This window comes from Oryctolagus cuniculus, chromosome 7 (genome assembly GCF_964237555.1).
Source record: "Oryctolagus cuniculus chromosome 7, mOryCun1.1, whole genome shotgun sequence".
NCBI lineage: Eukaryota > Metazoa > Chordata > Mammalia > Lagomorpha > Leporidae > Oryctolagus > Oryctolagus cuniculus.
In genome coordinates, this window is record NC_091438.1 from 140,217,395 (window position 1) to 140,237,068 (window position 19,674).

At 56.8% G+C, this 19,674-nt stretch overlaps 3 protein-coding genes across 8 annotated transcripts; 1 reads left to right on the top strand and 2 right to left on the bottom strand.

The window, feature by feature from the left end:
* Positions 1 to 824: 824 nt before the first annotated feature.
* On the bottom strand, positions 825 to 2,734 carry FAM167B (family with sequence similarity 167 member B). Of its 2 annotated transcripts, none has more exons than XM_002720631.5 (2): positions 2,308 to 2,734; positions 825 to 1,911 (listed from the first exon to the last, which is right to left on the bottom strand). In XM_002720631.5, exons 1-2 carry the CDS (start codon positions 2,560 to 2,562, stop codon positions 1,681 to 1,683), a joined length of 486 nt encoding a protein of 161 aa, XP_002720677.1. In that variant the 5' UTR covers positions 2,563 to 2,734; the 3' UTR covers positions 825 to 1,680. The 2 variants fall into 2 exon arrangements, with proteins under 2 accessions (XP_002720677.1, XP_008271986.1); XM_008273764.4 differs by having other exon boundaries at positions 825 to 1,908; positions 2,308 to 2,710.
* Positions 2,735 to 4,861: 2,127 nt separating this feature from the next.
* On the top strand, positions 4,862 to 11,995 carry LOC100342240 (myotubularin-related protein 9-like). 5 transcript variants are annotated; one of them, XR_011390804.1, is made up of 11 exons: positions 4,862 to 6,491; positions 6,634 to 6,742; positions 6,964 to 7,089; positions 7,172 to 7,375; positions 7,674 to 7,900; positions 9,705 to 9,866; positions 10,038 to 10,179; positions 10,262 to 10,482; positions 10,874 to 11,012; positions 11,498 to 11,649; positions 11,731 to 11,995. XR_011390804.1 is itself a non-coding variant. In XM_017350260.3 (10 exons), the coding sequence occupies exons 1-10, from the start codon at positions 6,307 to 6,309 to the stop codon at positions 11,832 to 11,834; spliced, it is 1,632 nt and encodes a 543-aa protein (XP_017205749.2). In that variant the 5' UTR covers positions 4,862 to 6,306; the 3' UTR covers positions 11,835 to 11,995. The 5 variants fall into 5 exon arrangements, 4 of the variants coding, with proteins under 4 accessions (XP_017205749.2, XP_002720719.2, XP_017205750.2 ...); XM_017350260.3 differs by lacking the exon at positions 10,874 to 11,012; XM_002720673.5 differs by lacking the exon at positions 10,874 to 11,012 and having other exon boundaries at positions 7,202 to 7,375.
* Positions 11,996 to 12,305: 310 nt separating this feature from the next.
* EIF3I (eukaryotic translation initiation factor 3 subunit I) lies at positions 12,306 to 19,538 on the bottom strand (the record flags this gene model as incomplete). The annotated part of the gene is given in 12 exon segments (NM_001082178.1): positions 12,306 to 12,482; positions 12,558 to 12,650; positions 13,740 to 13,813; positions 14,025 to 14,052; positions 14,054 to 14,065; positions 14,068 to 14,114; positions 14,204 to 14,314; positions 15,790 to 15,917; positions 15,994 to 16,143; positions 17,021 to 17,086; positions 17,410 to 17,497; positions 19,445 to 19,538. Coding segments are annotated over 12 exon segments (997 nt in total), but the record flags the coding sequence as incomplete, so codon positions are not given.
* Between the last annotated feature and the right edge of the window lie 136 nt (positions 19,539 to 19,674).

A 19,674-nucleotide genomic window follows, 5' to 3' on the forward strand; every position in this document is an offset into this window, starting at 1 on the left:
GCACCCACAGAACCAGACCTAGGTGTCTCAGGACACAAAAGCCAAATTGCAGTCTGAGGGTAGGTTTGGGGGAGGCTGCCAGCCCCCTTACAGACAGCTCATAGGACAACAGGTTGTTTCAGGAGGCAGGCAGACAACCCCATGCCATGCAGAGGGCAGAGAGCCACTGGCAGGCGGTGGGGAGTACAGCGACACCTCTGATTCAGGAGCGGCAAGGCCACAGCGCCTGGCAGAGGAGTGGGACCTGGTGCCGTCTCCTGCAACAGGTGGAAGACAGAATCCACACGGCCGCCCAGGCGCCCCGGCACAGCGGCAGACCAGCCATACTATCTGCCACCGGCAGGAGGCAAGGACCTTGTCAGGAGCAGAGGGAGGCCCCGATCTTCATTTCCTGAGGGCAGGCGGAGGGTGGCACCCGTTGTGGGCCGAGGGCCACGTCACTAGTGATAGGAGGAGGTCCAGGTAGCTTTCAGCAAGATCCAGAACTGGGCCTTGGGAGCCGATGCTCTGGACCAAACAGGTTAAGCCGCTGCCTGCAACACTAGCAGCCCATATAGTGCCAGTTCAAGTCGTAGCTCCTCTGCTTCTGCTTCAGCTCCCTGCTAATGTGCTTGGGAAAGAAGCGGAAGATTGTCCAAGTATCTGGGCCCCTGCCACCCTCGTGGGAGATCTGGATGGAATTCTGGGCTCCTGACTTCAGACTGGCTCCCCCGGCCATTGCAGACTCTAGGGAGTGAACCAGTGGATGGAAGATTCTCTCCCTCTCTCCCTCTCTCTGTGTCACTCTGCCTTCAAATAAATAATAACTCTGGAAAAAAATCAAGTGTTGTGATGTCTCCAGCTTTATTAAAAATAAAGAAGAACCGGGCCTTGACCCCATCAGGAGGAAAGTCTAAATGCATCCCCGGCAGCGCCTCCAAACGCTTCGTTGGCGGCAGGCGGGGGGAGGGGAGCCTCAGAACGCTGTTGGGGTTTGTGAGGTGGAAGTTGATGCTGTGCGCACCTCAGCTGCTGGGGGGGGGGGGCAGGAAATGGGTGGGGGCAAGAGGAAGCCTGAGTTGGAAAGTCAGACAAAGAGTGTCACACGGAAACAGAGGCCACGAGGCTCAAAGCAAAAAGCTAGAGTGGGGCCTCCAGGCCAGGTGCAGGCCCATCGGCCCCCACCGTGTGCACGGGAGCAGCGCTGGGCCCGTCTCCCGGCCTCCGCAGGCATGCACCGTCACCGCCAGCCCACTCGCGACACATCCAGCTTCCTACGGAGTGAGAGCCAGCATCTCCATCTTAGAAAGCAGAGGACGGGGTTAAGGAGCCTCCTCAAGGCCTGAAGTGCAAGGAGGAGCTGCCTTTGAACTCAGGGCTACCACAGCCTCCTCCCAGGGGCATGACTCAGGATGTTAAGTTCTTTCCCACTTCTGATCTCCCCATACGGCAGAGAAACAGAACTGGAGCTGTGGGGGGAAGGGCGCCGGGGGTCCATCTCCAAGCCCAAGGTGCGCCAGGCCACCGCTCCTGCACAAGAACCCCGGGGGCCCAGCAACAGAGCACAGCCAGGCAGCGGCCTTGGGCTGCACAAACCATGGCTGAGACCTTGATGGGAACAGGGACAGCATTTACGGAGGAGCCTGGGGGTCTGAACTCTCCACAGGCAGCCTGGGAAAGGGGCTCCCCGGGGAGGGCGGCTCAACACAGAGTGAAGCGGCGCGCGCTGATGTTCATGCGCGTGAGGCCCAGGTGCCGCAGTGGTGGAGCCAGGGCCAGGCCCGCCCCAGGCTCCAGCTCCAGCTCCCGCTCGGCGTCGTCCAGCAGCTCCTGGTGTAGGTGACAGGCTTGGTCCATCTTCAGCCGGTGCAGCTGCGCCCTCAGCCGCAGCAGCTGCCCTGCCAGCTGCCGGTCTTGCGCCTGCATCTCCTGCTGTGGCCGACAGGGGGCGTGAGCCCGCCGGAGCAGCCCTCGACCATCAGCCCCATTCCTCCCTTCGGGCCAACCCTCTAGACCACTGCGCTGGTGGTGTGGTCCTAGCCGCCTCTCACCCCAGCTCGCTATCTCCCTATGTCTCAGCTCCTGCTCCACACTAGTGGTCCAGATGCCTGGGGCCCCTTCCCAGATCCGCTGAGCAGAATCTTGGAGCCGGGACATCTTTATCTTTGCAAATGTCGGGGTGAGAATGCAGTGAGCTCCAGGACACAGCAGTAGGCATCCGCTGGGGTTAGGGTCCCTTCTTATCCCCTCCCTACACCCATAGTCTCGGGCCCTAACAAGGACTGGCTGGGAGGCCCCAAGCAAGGCTGCGGGCCTCACCACACTTACCAGCTGGCCTCGGAGCCACTCAAGGGCGGAGTCCATTGAGTCAAAGCCGCAGATGGCCCCAGATGCCCCGGGCCCAGGTCTAGCTTGGGCCCCGTGCCAGGCCTGGCTCTGGACCCGGGCCGTCCACTCCAGGTACGAGGGCCGCCGGGTGTGCAACTGCAGCTTGGCCGTCAGTGCCTTCACAGAGTCCAGGCTCTCCTCCTCCTCCTCGTCATCCTCGCCCACTGCCTGGAACTTCAGTGTCCCCAGCGACATGGTGGGTTTGAGGTGAGTGACCCGGCAGTGTTGCCCAGGGAGGGGATGGTGGCAGAAACCAAGAGTGAAAGACCGTGCCAAGGAGAGGGCTCGATGGTGGACGTTCAAGGTGGGCCAAGGAGGCAGCGTGTGCTGGGCTGTGTGAGCAGAGGCCGAGTGTGCAGGGGCTGGAATTTTCCTGGGCTGCTCACCCGAGAGCCACGTGATGCCCATCCGGTGGGAGCAGGAGGGGCCCTGCTCTTTTGGCCCCTTGGATGATTTTTAATTGTCTTTGCCCAGAAGGAGACACCCAGTTCCCAGAAAGGAAGTCGCTCCAGGATAAGAAAAGCATCATTCACACCAGCATCTTGGCCCTTTGCCCACGGCCCAGGTTAAGGGACCCGGGAGCAGGGTGGAGACCGACCAGCTGTCCTGGTCCTCAGACAGGACACCAGCCCTTCAGCACGGGACCAGCGTCTGTGGGACCTTGGACAAGTCACTGACCATCCCTGGGCCTCTGTTGGGGACATATCGCTGATTTCCAGCTCTAAAGAGCTTCCGATTCCTTGTGGCTTCCTCCAGGGCTGCCTGCAGAGGAAGGGCAGAGCTGTGCACGGGCCCCTAGGGCTCCCTCCCCTGGCTCCTCCCAGGGCGTCAGCCAGAGCAGTGCCCTGCTTCAAACTTTGTATTGCAATATAACACAGCAAAATACATGTAGCATAAACATAAGGCTTGTGAGGTCTCCCAGGCCCATCACACCTCAGATCCAACAGCCAGAGTGCTGTCACACCCAGGGAAACTCCCCGCACTCCTGGCCACATCACTGCCTTCCTAAGGGTGGCGCTGTCCTCACTCCTGACAGTGCAGATCAGTTTCACCTTTTTGTAACCTTTTTTGTAAACTTTAGCCCAGATCAGAAGCACCTGAAAAGCTCACTAAACGAGACTGCTGGGCCCACCCCGGAGTTTCCGGCTCAGTATGTATGGGAGGCCCCGGTCATTGGCTTTGCTACCGGATTCTCATCCCTGCCGAGGACACCAGTCTGAAAGTTTACGATCGGTGCTTTTTTCGTGTCCGGTTTCATACAGTGGTTCCGATTTTATGTTTATATTATGGGAATCCATCTGATACTGATTTGCTTATTAATATTTCCCAAAATTAAACTGTGTGGGTCCTTGCCATGAATTCAGAGAATAATTCTGAATACTGACTCAAACAGATCAAGCAGCATGGTAAGTTTTTAAACTTTTTATTCAGTGAGAGAAATGCATAGGAGAGTAAGGGATTTAAGGGGGAAAGAAAAGTCCAGAGATTAAACTGGGGCTATATTGAGCAGAGAGCCACGTGCAGCAAGGCTTTGGTTAAAAGCAGCTGCAGTGCAGGCACCCCAGGTTCTAGTCCTGGTCGGGGCGCCGAATTCTGTCCTGGTTGCTCCTCTTCCAGTCCAGCTCTCTGCTGTGGCCCGGGAGGGCAGTGGAGGATGGCCCAAGTCCTTGGGCCCTGCACCCACATGGGAGACCAGGAGAAGCACCTGGCTCCTTGCTTTGGATTGGCGCGGTGCGCCAACTGTAACGCACCAGCCGCGGCGGCCGTTGGGGGGTGAACCAACGGAAAAAAGGAAGACCTTTCTCTCTCTCTCTCACTGTCTACTCTGCCTGTGGAAATTAAAAAAAAAAAAAAAAAAAAAAAAAAAGCAGCTACCACTAGCAGCGTAGGCAACCTTAAGGCCATGTGCCCTGAAGGTGCGGGCAGCAAAGGCAACTGAGGTCTATGGCGGGGGGGGGGGGGGGGGGGGGGGGGGGGCTGTGTTACAGACCTTTTATTTACTTCCAAAGGGGAGTGGTTATTTAGTCAGGTTGGAGGGGGGTGCATAGGTGTAGTCAGGTAGGGAATGAGATCACACATGGGCATGGTGAAGGTGTAGTCTTCCAGCTCACAAACCTAATATCAGTGTTGTCCTATCTGCCTGCCTATATCATATCTATGATTTCACCTTTTTTTTCATTTGAAACGTCTTTGCATGCATCTGTTGCACATGCTGTCTGTAACTCACACACACACACACACACGTCTGGGACCAAGTGTGAAGAAGCAGGAGCAAGAACGACCCCTGGACCCACCAAAACCCTCGCTCCACTGCGTCCAAACACCCAGCACCTATGTGCCGCCACGGCCACGGCCACTGTGCGGGAGAGAAAGGCTGCAGGGGATGCGCAAAGAGAGAAAGCCACGGTGAAAGACCAACCGCAAAATGACTTTTTAATCAAGTTTTTAAAAATGCAAACAGATGTCTGGGACTAGAAGGCCCTTCCACTTTTTATTTTTTAAGATGCATTTATTTGAAAGGCAGTGGGACAGAGAGAGAGAGAGAGAGAGAGAGAGAGATCTTCCTTTCACTGGTTCATTCCCCAAATGGTGACAACAGCTAGGATGGGGCCAAGTGGAAGTCAGGAGCCAGGAACTCCATCTTGGTCTCCCACATGGGCGGCAGGGGACCCAGTACCTGCGCCATCATGTGCTGCCTTCCCAGGGACATCAGCAGGAAGCCGGGTCAGTAGGAGAGCAACCAGGACTCCACCAGCCCTCTGAGGTAGACTCTGTCATTGCAAGCAGCAGCCCAGGCCTCTGCGCCGCAGTGCCAGCCCCAGGGCCTTTGAAGGCTGGAGTTGGTCTTTTTCTTAGTAATCAGCACTCAGCACAGGGTGGGCATCAGAGCTGAAGAAATGAAAAACTAAGGGCGGGCACTCAGCATGGCCTTTAGGGACCCACCTGGATCACACTTCCACGTGTCTGGTTCTAGTCCCAGTGCCTCCACCTCAGACCCAGCTCCCTGCTGATGGGCACCCTGAGAGGTGGCGCTTGGCTCCCTGCCACCCACTTGGGAGACCCAGATGGAGTTCCTTGCCCCAGGCTTTGGCCTGACCCAGCCCCTGCTGTGGCAGGCATTTGGGGGAGTGAGCCAGAGGATGGAAGAGCTCTCTCTGTCTCTCTGCCTTTCAAATAAAATAAGTAAATAAATAATTTTAAGGAAAAGAAATGAAAAAGCTGTAGGGAAGCTGGGTGGGTGGTAGAGTCCTCCATCAGGTCAGTTGAAACCCCACTGTGGCTTTACTGGCTTAGGGGTGTCTCCTACCAGACTGGAAGTCCTGTACACAGAACCTGCCTGGGCCTTCTCTGGGCCCCAGGTCATTGCCTAGGCGGCAGGATGGAGTGGTAAAGGCTGGGGTGGCCAGCAAGGGGGGCACTTCCAGCTGTGGAGGGGGAGGGGAGCCAGCCACACAGCTGCTTGCGTTTAAGGTGGACCGAGGGATTTCCCCCACCCAAGATCAGGGTTATGGGAGGAAGTAGGCAGTTCCCAGTCATACCCACACTTTCCAGCTATGGGGGGGGGGCACAGAGGAGGAGATGGCTGACTTTCTCTCCTTGTACTACTTCCCGGAGCGCCCCAGCACCCCTGAGCTTTAAAAGGACGAAAACCGCTGTGACTCCCGAGGCCCAGGCTTCCGGCCAGATGGCTCTTCCCATTTCACTGATGACGAAAGTGAGGTTTTTTAACAGGCCCTGCCCAGGGGCCCCGCTAAGAGATGGTGGCAAGCGAAGGGAGAATTCCTGGGAGACCCCGTCCTCCAAAGGGTCCTCCTTAACAGCTGTCCTGCCGGCGTCGCCAGCTGCCCAGCCAGTTCCTGTCCCTTCCGAAGCCCGTGCCCGCCCCGCCTCGCGCTCCCAGAGCCGGTCCTGCTGGGCTCCCGGGCCCCGGCCCGCGGGATGGAGTTCTCGGAGCTGATCCGCACCGGCCGGGCCCAAGCCGAGCTCCTGCGGGGCCCAGAGGCGCCCCCGCTGCGAGGCACGCTGTGCGTCACCAGCCACCACCTGCTGCTGTCCCCGGGGACCGAGGCGAGTCCGGACCTGTGGCTGCTGCTGTTGCGCAGCGTGGACTCCATCGAGAAGCGGTGAGACGTGGTGGGGGCGTCCCCGCGGCGGAGCGGAGGGGGAGGGAGGCGCAGGGGCGGCCGGCGCTCTCCCGCCCGACAGCGCGTTTCCTCTCCCCAGGCTGGGCGGGAGACGCTGAGCCTGGGCCCGTCCCTCCCCCAGGGTCGCGGGAGACTCGGGCACCATCACGCTGCGCTGTAAGGACCTGCGGGTGCTGCAGCTGGACATAGAGGGCGTGGAGGCGACGCTGGATATCGCCCGCTCCATCGAGGTGTGCCGAGGGCTGCCCTGGAGCTACCCCAACCCGTGCGGAGGGCAGTCCATGGGGGCTGCTGTGCGCCAGGAGCTCCGCGTCCAGCGTTAGCCCGGAGCACAGGGGGCCGCAGGGTGCCCTGCGGTCCTGGAAGGGCGGAAGCTGAGGAGCCCAGGGCTGCACAGGGCGGCGTGGGGACGATTGCGACAGTTCCCAGAGCCCTTGCCTTCCTTCCCCAGGCGTTGTCCTCTCTGGAATCGGTCATCACCTCCTTTCCGTTCTTCTACCGTCCCAAGGGTCTCAGACTGGGCGACGCCTGGCACTTCCACCCGCCCGAGCGCTACTACCAGCGAGTAGCTCGCGAGGTGGGCGCGGTCGAGGGGCCCTCGAGGTCCTGCCAGGAAGGGGCGCGGGGGACGGGGACAGGGCACTCACTGGGTGTCCTAGGTCTGGCTCTCACACCTCCCTGCACCACAGACCAACGCGTGGCGGCTGAGCGAGGTGAACGAGGACTTCAGCTTGTGTCCCAGTTACCCCCGCGCCTTGATCGTGCCTCGCTCGGTGGACGACCATGCCCTGGCGCGCAGCGCCGGCTTCCGCCAGGGAGGTCGCTTCCCAGTGCTCAGCTACCACCACGCCCCCAACGGCACTGTGAGCCCCGCCCCCACTCCGCCCCGGGCCCCACCGCCTCCCTCCCCGCCCTCTGCCGCCCCGGCCCCGCCCCCGGCCTGCTGAGCCCCTCGAAGCTTAATCCATTCTGTCGCCCCAGGACCTGCCCACGGTCTCATAGGGTCCCTCCCCTCCGCAAGTCCCAGCCAGAGGCCTTGCGAATTCCACCCCCGAGGTCCCCGCGCCCCTGCCTCCTCTAGCCCGCTCCCGTGTGTAGACCCCTGCGCCCTGATGGTGGGCTGGCTGGGTGCAGCTTCCGGAGCTGAGTCCCTGTCCGTAGGCTCTGCTGCGCTCCAGCCAGCCCCTGACCGGTCCCCAGAAGCGGCGCTGCGCTGAGGACGAGGAGCTGCTGCGGGCTGTGCTGGTGGGAGCTCGCCCTGGGGCCCGGGGCTTCATCATTGACACGCGCTCTGCCCAGGCTGCTAAACAGGCCCGCATGACTGGCGGCGGCACGGAGGCTAAGGCCGCCTACCCTGGCTGGAAACGGCTGCACCGGCCCCTGGAGAGGCAAGGGGCCTTTATCTCTTCTCCAGGCTCTCTCCTGCAGAACTCCTCATAGTTGAGGGAGGCGCTAGGAACCTTGCACATCCCACGGAGAGTGCATTACCCTCTAGCACTTAACTGTGCCTGGAGCAAACTACACACACACACACACCTCTAACTGTGCCTGGAGCAACCTACACACACACACACACACACACACACGCCTGCACGTTTCTGCTGTCTCCAGGTGATGGTAGAAGTAAGAGGTCCTGAGGGAGGTTTTTAAGTTTTTTAATGGGCACATCCTTCTTTTTCATCTTTTCTCTCCCTTTCTTTTTATTCCTATGAAAAGGCAGAGACAGATCTTCCACACACTGGTCCATTCTCCAAATGCCCACAACAGTTGGGACTGGGCCAGGCTTGGAACTTGAGGCGGGTCTCCCACTCACGCGTCAGGTACCCAAGATCTTGTGCCTCATCACCTCTGCCTCCCAGGGTGCACGTCAGCAGTGGAATGTCCAGTTGGAAGTGGAGCCTGGACTCCAACTCATCTCATATGGGATGTGGGGGTCCCAAGAGGCTTCTTACCCTCTGTGCCAAACACCCCTGAGGAAGGGTGTTGTGTGTGTGTGTGTGTGTGTGTGTGTGTGTTTTTAAGAATAGACTGCTTTAGCTAAAATAAAAGCCTCTTGCTTAACCACTTATTCACTCAACACCGAGCACAGGAGCTGCCATGGCGGCCAGCCCACACACGAGCGAGGGGAAGGGAGTGGAAATTAGAGTGGAGCGAGAAGCAGCGGCACAGAGGAGGAATGGGTGAATGGAGGAATGGACAGGATGCCTTAGCTGGGACCCGAGGACGTAGGAGGGAGGACATTCCAGGTGCAGGGAACTGTATGGGCATGGGTGCAGAGAGAGCCTCACTACTTGTCCTGTTTGGGGAGCTGAGCACTCACCATGATAAGAGTATAGAGAATGGGGCCAGCATTGTGATGTAGGGGGTAAAGCTGCCCCTGCCACACTGGCATCCCATATGGGCACCAGTTCTGGTCCTGGCTGCTCCACTTCCAAACTAGCTCCCTGCTAATGACCTGGGAAAAGCAGTGGAAGGTGGGCCAAGTGTTTGGGCCTCTGTACCGGGAACAGACTCCTGGCTCCTTGCTTTGGCCTGGCCCGGCCTGGCCCTGGCTATTGCAGCCATCCAGGAAGTGAACCAGCAGATTGGAGACCTCTGTCTGCAACTCTTTCAAATAAATAAATAAATAAATAAATAAAGCTTAAAAGAAAAAAAAGTATAGAGTATGAAGTGGGAGTGGAGAGATGAGGTGGAAGGGAACGCAATGCCAGAGCACAACTGGGCCAAAAGAAATCTTCACTGGATTCCCTGGGAGGAGGTCACCGGTGACTGAGCAGGGCAGCTTCTGGGAGGTAGCAGCAGGTGCAGACCCCCAAGGGTCGTGTTTCTCTTGTCAGACGGGGGCTCCCATCAGATGAAGAATTTCAAGGATGTGGTAACACTTCTGTCTAGCTGGGAGCTTGCCAGGGCGTTCTGCTTCCCCAGAGGGCTGCATGTCCTGCTGCGTGTGCAGACACACGAGCTCTCCCCAGCTGGCCTGGGAAACACTCGATGCAGAATCGTTCCCATCAGATCGGGAGCGCTGCACTGGGTTCTGTGTTCCCTCAGACTGGGCTACCAAAGGGTCCTGTGTCCCTCAGGGGCTTCCAGAGGCTTCTGTGTCTCCCTCATGGGTCCGGATCATCTGCTCCTAGACTGCCCTTACCAAGAACTTGGGCTGGGGGAAGGATGACCAGACTCTCATTTGCCCAGGGGGCGGCCCCTACAGGAGAGTTTTGTGCGCCTGGTCGAGGCCTGCGGGGACCTGGAGCAGAGCATGGACCGCTGGCTCAGTCGGCTGGAGGGCTGCCGCTGGCTGGAGCACGTGAAGGAGGCACTGAGCACCGCCTGCCTGGCCGCCCAGGGCATGGAGAGGTAGAAGCCCTGTCTATGGGGCAGGAGTGGGATGAGAAGGGCTACCAACCCCCGGCACAAAACCAGGACTCAGACAGCAGGTGCAGCTGAGAAGTGGGTCCTTGCCATCCCTGTCCCACCACACCCAGCGGGGAAGGACTCAGCTGCTCTTGACAAGCACTGGGCCCACAGGGAAGGGGCCTGCATCCTGGTGCACGGGGCCGAAGGCACGGACAGCACCCTGCTCGTGACTTCACTCGCCCAACTCATTCTGGATCCCTTGAGCCGGACCATGGATGGATTCCAGGAGCTGGTGGAGCGCGAGTGGATCCAGGTAAGTGGCCACCCCTTCCCAGCCCTGCCCTACCACCCAGAACCCCTGCCTCCTTGTGCCCATCACTCTGCCCCCTCCCCAGGCCGGCCACCCCTTCCAGCTGCGCTGTGCCCACTCGGCCTTCTCCCACGCCCGCCCCAAGCACGAGGCGCCCACCTTTCTCCTCTTCCTCGACTGCGTGTGGCAGCTGGGTCGCCAGTTCCCGCTGTCGCTGGAATTTGGGGAGGGGCTGCTGTTGGCGCTGTTTGAGCACGCCTATGCCTCCCCCTTTGGCAGCTTCCTTTGCAACAGCGAAAAGGAGAGGTGAGCTGAGGGGGTGTCAGGGCGGGGCAGGGGCAGGGGCAGGCACAGCAAAGGGGCAGATGCTGTAGTCCCGGCCTCCTTAGAACTCACTCTTCCATGTCAGTTTCTCTCTTGCCTGTACTCTCAAGTGCCCTTCCCTCCGCTGCCTCCAAACTTCACGTTCTCCTATCTTCCACAAACCCAGAAAGAGATGGGTCCAAGGCCAGCCCTTCAGGCCTGCCCACTCTGTCTGTAGCCAAGAGCAAGTGCACTTCTGCCTTGAAAACGAAGACCAAGGGAGAAAGTTGTTGCCAAAATCAAAAGTTGCTTCTGGAGCTCTCTACGACTTTGCAGGGTTGATTCTAGTGAAACAATGAAATAGACTGAAAGTAGACTGAAATTATTTGAGCAGAAGTCCTGGCTCCACTCACCTGCTGGGTGACCACAAAGTGCTGAGTCTCACGATAGCAGCCACCACCTCTGGAGGGTATCCTGACGATTAACGGAGTTATAACCCGGAGTTTAGCACCTTGCCTGGCACCCAGAAACTGGTACTTATTTTTATACTTAGTAGGCTTAATGCACAGCCAGCCATAAGCCCAACCAGCCCCAGAAGCCATCTCTGTGTCATCTGACAGACGGGGGAGGGCTCACTCCTCTCCAAGGTGGGGACTGTACTTGCTTTTCTCCTGTTGCCCCATCTTCCCGCTCGCGCTACTCCTGGGTCATCCAGGCCAGGAAACGGCCATCTTTGTTGGCCTCCCTCGCCCTGGTCCTTCTGCAGATGCCTCAGCGCGGCCGTCCCCTGGCAGAGGCCCTCCTAGAGCCCCCTCTAGGCTACTTGGCTTTTCCCCTCACCAGAACTCGGGAAGCAGCGCTGTGTTTTCTTCCTGCTTTACTCTAGTGCCTGGTACAAGAGCTGACCGGAAGGAGAGGTCACGTGCCAAGTGGCTGTCACCCCACTAACCAGGGCCACCCCCACCCAGAACACTGGAGGGCACAGCTGGCGCCGAACACTCACTGCCTGTCTCCACAGGGGCCTGTGTGAAGTGAGGACTCGAACCCACTCGCTGTGGTCTGGGCTCAACCAACCGAAAGAGCAACGGAAACTCCGGAACCCGCTCTATGCCCTCAATCCCTTGGCCATCTGGCCCTCCGTGGAGCCCCAGAGCCTGCGGTTGTGGCAAGGTGACACCTCCCATCCCACCTTCTCCCCCTGGGGGAGTTGTCCCCACTGCCCGGCTTCCTCACCGGTCTTCTCCTCCTCAGGCCTGTTTCTGCGCTGGACCCGCCCACCCGAGCCCTCAGAGACAGCCTGGGAGAAGGTGTGGCAAATAGTGACAGACAGTGAGAAGACAGAAGGTTCAGCCTGAGCCCCAACTCTGAGTGCTGGCTCCTGGGACAGTGCTGAGCCCCTCCTGAGATCCCTCCAGACCCCTCCAGACCTCAAATGAAGTGCCTGGACCCAGGCTAGCCCATATACTGAAGACTGAAGTGTCCAAAGTCTAAATAATAAAGATATCCATGACCGGCATCAGCTTGCTGGGGTGACAGAGGGGGAAAGGATGAAATGGGGTGGTGCTGTGGTGCAGGTCAAGCCATCACCTGCAATGCTGGCACCACTAACGCGCCTGGGAGAGCAGCAGGAGATGGCTCTAGTCTTTGGACCCCTGCACCCGTGTGGGAGACTTGGATAGAGTTCCAGGCTCCTAGCTTCAGGGTGGCCCAACTCTGGCTGTTGTGGCCATCTGGGGCGTGAATCAGTGGACAGAAAAATCTCTGTCTTTCAAATAAATAAACAAACTTTAAGAAAAAAAGAAAATGACAAAACAGACCCCACAAAATACCTGCCCAGAAACCATTTATTAACAAACTAATTTATTTATCAGAGTCCAGAATTTGGTGAGCAGCTTTCTTATCCGGATGGAGATCCAGCTTCTCACGCCTCAAACTCAAATTCAAAGTACTGAGGGTCAAAGTAGTGGATGCGGACGTAGCCATCCTCGCCGCCACTGCTGTAGCTGGAGAAAGAGGCAGGGACCAGTCAGGTGCTACTCTGCACAGCGGGGCGTGGGAGCGGGGTGCACAGTCCTCACCTTTTGCCGTCGGGATGGAAGGCAACACTGTTGATAGGTCCAAAGTGACCCTTGACTCTTCCAAACTCTTCTTCAAAGGCTAAGTGGAAGAACCTGGCGGAGACAGGTGGTGAGAAAGGACACCATTAATCTACCCTTCATCTCCTTCCAAAACACATCAGAGGTAGCACTTCCCCAAAGGAAGCCATACAACAAAAATAAAGCAGGGAAAGTGGGACAAAGCGGAAATGAATACAAATGAGATCATGTGAAGCCTTGCAGGGGAAGACTGCCTGTCTGCCTGACTGCAGAGCTTTCACAATTGTCTTAAAAACATTTCGTTCAAAGGCAGAGTGTCGGGGAGGGGCTCTTCCATCTGCTGGTTCACTCCCCGAATGGTTGCCATAGCTGGGCCTGAGCCAGGAGCCAGGAACTCCATCCTGGTCTCCTACATGGGTGGCAGAGGCCCATACACTTGGGTCCTCATCCCCTGGTTTCCCAGGTGCAGCAGCAGGAAGTTGGATCGGATGTAGAGCAGGCAGGACTTGAAGCTGCGCTCCAATGTGGGATGCTGGCAAGAGGCTCACCTACTGCACCACAATGGCTGCCCTGACAAGCATTAATTTAATCTCTACAACTTTATGAGGTAAGTGTGTTATCATCCCATTATTCTGCTGTGGAATTTTACAATATTTATTCATTTTCATTTTATTAGAAAAGAAGAAAAACAGAGCAGAGAGATCTGACATCTGCTGGTTCATATTTCAAATGCCTCTAACACCCAGGGCTGGGCCAGCTGAAACCAAAAGGCTGAAACTCAATCCAGAGCTCCCACGGGGGTGGCAGGGACCCAAGCACTTGAGACATCACCCGCTACCTCCCAGGGTGCACATTAGTAGGAAGAGGGATTGGAAGCAGAGTAGGTGGGACATGGACCAGGCCATCAGATATGGGATGCAGGTATCACAAACGGCAACTTACCTGCTGTGCCAAACACCCACCCCTAGTTTTAGAATCTTGAGCACAGAGAAACACATGGTTTATCTAGGCCCTGAGAGCTCATAATCTCAACTGCTGTACTACACACCTGTCATAGGAGGGCAACACACTGGTCCACACTTCTAGTGGCCAATACTGCTTGCTTTATTACAAAAGACACACTCAGGAAGGTTCAGACTGCAGAAGAGCTCCTGTCCCCCTCACCTGGCCTCAAATTTGCCAATCCTGGTGGAGGTTGTGGTCACATCCATGGCTTCCTGACCGCCTCCCAGCACCACCTAAAAGGAAAAGGAAAGGTAGATGGCTCCAAAGGCAGCCAAGTCCATTTGTCAATGTCGCCTGCATCACAGTGGGGAGATACCAAGAGCAGGGGAAGAGACATGTCCGGCCACCTCCCGCTCAGCCACCAGTCAGAGTCTAACTGCCAAACGCCTCTTCCCTGCAAGCTTGCTGGGGCCTTGTTAGGAAGCCTAGATGGGGTTCCCTTACGTGGTCATAGTTGGGGGAGAGGGCGGCTGAGTTCACGGGGCGTTCTGTTCTGAAAGTCTTCTGATGTTCAAGGGTTGTGGAGTCAAAGAGCTGGAGAGAGAAGGCAGAGGAGAAATCTGTAGAGAGCCCTCTTGGGGAAAGTCAGGCAAACTCAGTGCCAGCCCCTTGCCCAGGCTGACCTTGGCTGTATTGTCTTTGGATGCGGTGACAAACATGGTCATGTCCCTGGATAACTGGATGTCATTGATTTGCCGGGAGTGCTCCTTCACGTTCACCAATACCTCTCCAGACTGGGGGAAAAAAAAATAGACTCAGACTGGGCCCATTTCCTAGCTCCCCAGAGACTGGGTACCCGTGTCAGAAATCTGAGACAATTCAGACTTTGCCCTTCCCTCAGCCCATTATCTCATCCCTGCTGGCCTAGCACTCCACATCCCCATGCACACTGGCTAGCGGAGGCTCATCTTCCCAACTGTGGCCTGCAAAAGGGAGAGCCCAGCTAGGAATGTTGTGGTGTAGCATGTTAGGCAACCCCAGTAACATGTCTGCCTCCTGTGTGGAGGAGTGCGGGCTCAAGTCCCACTGCTCTGCTTCTGACCCAGCTTCCTGCTAACGCATCCTGGAAGGCAGTGGAGGACGGCCCCGTAATTGGCCTCCTGCCACCCATGTGGGAGACCTGGGTAGAATTTTTGGCTTCTGGCTCTGGCCTGGCCCAGGCCCGGCTGTTACAGGCATCGGAAAGTGAACTAGCAGATGGAAGATCTCTGTCATTCCACCTCTGAGTCAATGAAAACAAACACTTAAAGATTCCCTGTGGCCTGGAGGAAAATCAAGCCCTTACCTCTTGGCATTTCAGGACCTTCAAGTCTATTTCTTGTCCACCTTCCCAGCATCACAGTCCAGTGATCTGTGAGGCACCTAGACTTCTTTAACTTGAGGCCTTTGGTTTTGCTGCTTACTTTGCCCATGGAATACTTTTTCTTTCCTGCTAGAAGGGCCATTTATTCTTCATAGCTTAATAGACACACCTCTATGACATTAATGCACTTCCTCTGTGACATGGCATACCCCTAAGGTGGCACAACGCACAACTGACTCATGTACTAGGTGTTTCCAAGTCTGTGCCCGCCCTGGGCACATGGCTGTCTGAACCATTCTCATCTGAGTACAGGGCCTTGTACTCTGTAGTGGCAGGAAAATGCATGTCTGTGATTCCCCTCCCTCCCCAACGTTTATTTTATTTGAAAGGTACAGTGACACAGAGAGAGCTTCCATTCACTCCCCAAATGGCTTCACAGTCTGGGGTTGGGCCAGGCTGAAGCCAGGAGCCAGGAGCCAGGAACTCCATCTGAGTCTCCCACATGGGAGGATAGGAACTCAAGTACTTGAGCGCTCATCCACTGCTTATCAGGCACATTGGCAGGGAGCTGGACTGAAATCAAAGTAGCTTGGGCTCAAAACTGGTCCTCTGATATGGGGTGCAATCGTCCTAGGCAGTGGCTTAACGCACTGCTCCACAATACCCGCCCCTTATCTGAGATCTTTATTAACATGTCCTAAGTACTTCATAAGTTTTTCAAATACCTGATGTCATCTGACTCTTGAAACACATAAACAGGCTCAGAGAAGTTATGTAACTAGCTCAAGGTCACACAGCTAGAAAACGATGAGATCTGCATCTGCATCCAGCCCTTGCTCTTAACCACTGTGCTACCCTGCTTCCACAGAGAAACCTTCTGGTGGGCTGGGGCCACCTGGCCCTTACCTTGGCACTGTACTGGTTGAGCTCTCCACTTTCATGGCCTGCAATGATGCACTCCCCCAGGGGTCCCCAGACGGCACTGGTGATCTTGGAGTCGTTGCAAGGGATCTTCATGTAGGGCTCGTTGTTGTCTGGTTGGGACAGAAGAGGTCAGCCCTTGGACCCTGGAAGTGAGCCCTTCACTTCGACTCCAGCCCCAGCCCTCACCGATCTGGCTTGGATCCCGCAGGTCAAAGAAGCTCACAAAGCACTGGTAACCCATCTGCTTGTCAGTGGAGAACATGATGATGTTGCCTCCGAAGTCAAAACCACAAGTCCGGACAGCTGAATTGGTCTTGAGTAGGGCCAGCTGCTTCCCTGGGGAGAGGCAGAGTCTGGGCTAAGGCAGGGAGGACCCCCCACAACTCCTCCTCCTGTCTCCTGCTCCAGCGGCTCCAACCCCTGGCCCTTCCTCACTGCTATGCTTAGGCCCAAGTCTTCCATGTTCTTCCCCACCTCGGGCACCCTGCTACTGTGGCGTTGCTCCCAGTGGATCACAGCGCACTCGTGTCCATCACACTGCGCTCCTCCCCAGCAAGGACCTGGTGCGCTCTCTCCGTATGTCTCCAGTGCCCAGCAGGGCACTGCACAGAACTAGATGCCCAGTAAACATTTACTAACCGGGGCACCTTCACACACTCAGCTGTCTTCAGTCGAAGCTTTCGATGCGTCTCACTGCTCCCTGACCTTGCTGCCCCCACCCCCCGCTCGCACCTCCACGGCATGCCACCTCAGGACAAACCCATGCTCCTAAGTCTGGCAGTGCAGGCTTGTTCTCCAACCTCATCTTCTCCACTACTTCACCCACCAGGAGGCAGGAATCCAACCAGATCAGATAACCTGTCTGCAGCACTCTCCATGGTTTCATTCCCACATGTGCCAACGTGATGACGTCTTTTTTGTCCTTTAAGCCACAGCTAAGATTCACCTTGGGAAAGCTTCCTGGTTGTGCTCCCTCTCCCCCCACCCCACCCCCCACCAGTCAGCTGCCTCCCTCTGGCCCTCCACACTACTCTATCTCCTCTAATACGTATCATACCTTAGTATTACACTTTCCTCGCCTTCCTTCCTGTCTCACTGTCTCTTATTCCGTAGGCTGCGAGCCATCTCTGGACGTCTGTGTCCTCAGACCCGCTTGCTTAGGCAGGCACACGCAGGCCCTCAGTACATGCTGAAGTGAAGGGCTCAGGCTTACCTGTTTCACAGTCCCAGAGACGACAGCTGTTGTCAGCTGAGCCAGTGAGGACATGTTTGGTGTCCCCTGAAGAGGTGCTAAGGAAGACGACCGAGTTCTCCTGGGCCCTGTCCTTTGTCAGAGGCCAACTGGGTGGCCTCTGTGTGCGGCCCTCAGCCCCCAAAGGCCCTCCTAGCTGAGAGCATTCTAACCACCCCCACCCCCACCCCCCTGAAGCGGAACCATCCTGAATGTTTCCCCGCCCACCGAGGAGGACGGGGTGGGGGGTGTAGAATGACACAGCAGGTATGCCCCCTAGACCCACGATCACATCTCGAACTCCCGCCCTCCAACTCGGCAGCCTCTCCACTGCCAGCAGACCCCGTGAGCACAGACTCAGACAAGGATACAGTCAGCGTCCACGCACCACACAGCTCCCGTATGGCCCATGTAGGTGCCCAGCCTCTCGCCGTTCACAGAGTACCAGACATTGACGATCTGGAGGAGTCAAACAACAGATGGCACACATCCCACAAGAGCAACGCCTCCTATTTTGCTCCAGGAACCCTCAGCAGCCTCTAGCCAGGCCGAGCCTGCCCTCTCCTCATCATCTCTTTTTCAAATATAAATTTTCATGACATTTCCAAGACAGAGAGGGCTCTTCCACCTGCTGCTTTATCTTCCAAATGCCTTTAACAGCCATTGCTGGGCCAGGCAGACGCCAAGAGCCTGGAACTCTATCCAGGTTTCCCGAGTGGGTGACAGGGACCCTAAGAACTGGAGCCACCATCCGCTGCCTCCCAGGGTGCCCATTAGCTGGAATGGAAGCACAGGAACTGGGACTTGAACCAGGCACTCCTATACCTGACACAAGTGTCCCAAGCAGAAACGTAACTGCTGCACTAAAAGTCCACCCCCTCTGGCTAATCTCTTGAGAAAAAGCAGGAAGTTGACAAAAAGCAATCTTGGATTCTCTTCCTTTACTGAAGGTAACTGGTTGGGGAATCAGGAGGCTGGCCAAGGTGTCCGTGTCCTAATTTGCCAGTCCCAGCCTTCCTCTGGACTCCGAATCTCGAAGAACAAAAGATCAGGGCTAACGCTGCGGTGCTGTGGCATAGTAGTTGTTAAGCCTCTGCTTGCAGTCGGCACCCCAGATGCGCTCTGGTTTGAGTCTCGGCTGCTCCACTTCTGATCCAGCTCCCTGCTAATGGCCTGGGGACGCAGCGGAAGATGGCCCAAGCACTTGGGCTCCTGCACCCGCGTGGGAGACCCAGAAGAAGCTCCTGGCTCCAGATGGGCCCAGCTATGGCCCATTGTGGCCACCTGGGGAGTGAATCAGCAGATGAAAGACCTCTCTCTCTCTGAACTCTGCCTCTCAAATAAACAATCTCAAAAAAAAAAAAAAAAAAGAAGAAGAAGAAGAAGAAGAAGAAGAAGAAGAAGAAGAAGAAGAAGGAGGTCAGGCTGCGCTGTGGTCCAGAAAACCAGCAGCGGTGGTGTCCTGTGCCGTGGGAGCAGATGGCAGTGAGGAAGTCAGGGTGCCAGTGCCTGCTCTGCTCCTCCCTCACTATACAATCTCAAGCACAGTGCCTCTCCCCTTGGAATTTGTTTCCCCAACTCTGAAATGGTCAAGACAGGGTGGAAGTTTGGCTTACTGTTCTCACGTAAGAGACCTGGACCCAGCTCCAGGCTCCCCGCTTTGGCCTGGCCACTGTTTGCACTTGGGGAGTGAACTAGCAGAAGGGATCTGTCACTCAAAACAAAACAGCACATCAGGACAGCAATGCCTTCTTCAAAGGGTTGGTGGGACTCCCGTGAAATGCTGTCTAAGCAACTTCAAACACCAGTGACGAACATCAATTAGGCACTCGTATGCTCCAGGTGTTGTGCCAAGCTCCTTACCCTAAGTACCCAATTTTATAAAAACGAAAACCTGACGTTTGGAAAGATTCGGTGACACAGACAAACCAGTCACGCTGACGGCAGATACAGGAGTCAGGATTCCAAGCATCAAACCCCCACTTTAAATCATCAATTAACTCCCTCTGTACGGAGATGCCTCAAAAGGGGGGCTGTCAGCGCTAAGCTAAGGATGAGGCTAGGGCACCCCTTTTCTTTAAATGCACTACGGACTTCTCCCGGGCCCTGCAGACAGCTTGCTGCCCGAGAATCATCTATCCCTACCAGCGGCGGTCTGCCTCCTATCCTGATAGAATGCTTTCGTTCTTCCCCGGAACAGTGTCGTCCGGGTACCTGAACGACCTCACCCACCACCCCGTCCCTTTCCAGACGGTCTTTCTTCTCGCCGGTGCTTCCCTCCATCAACAACTAAGACATGCCCATCTTTCCCGGTAGAAAGGTCTCGTGCAGCGACCCCAGGGATGGTCTCTCCCTACTTCTCGGGCCCCTCCGCGTGGTCCCGCCCGCCCTCCCGCCGACGCTCACAGGGTCCTTGGCCACGGTGAAGAGGAGGTCGCCCTCGCGGTTATACTTGATCTGCGTAATGGACCGCTCATGGCCCTGCAGTAGGATCGGCTTCTGTGGGGGACAGCACGGGAGTGTCAGTGCCAGGAACTGAGCCCCTGTCCCACCCCGGGACCCCCACCGCAACGACCCTCACTCGATGGGACTCACCATGCCGGCGGCGGCGACAGGAACGCGGCAGTGTGAGTAGG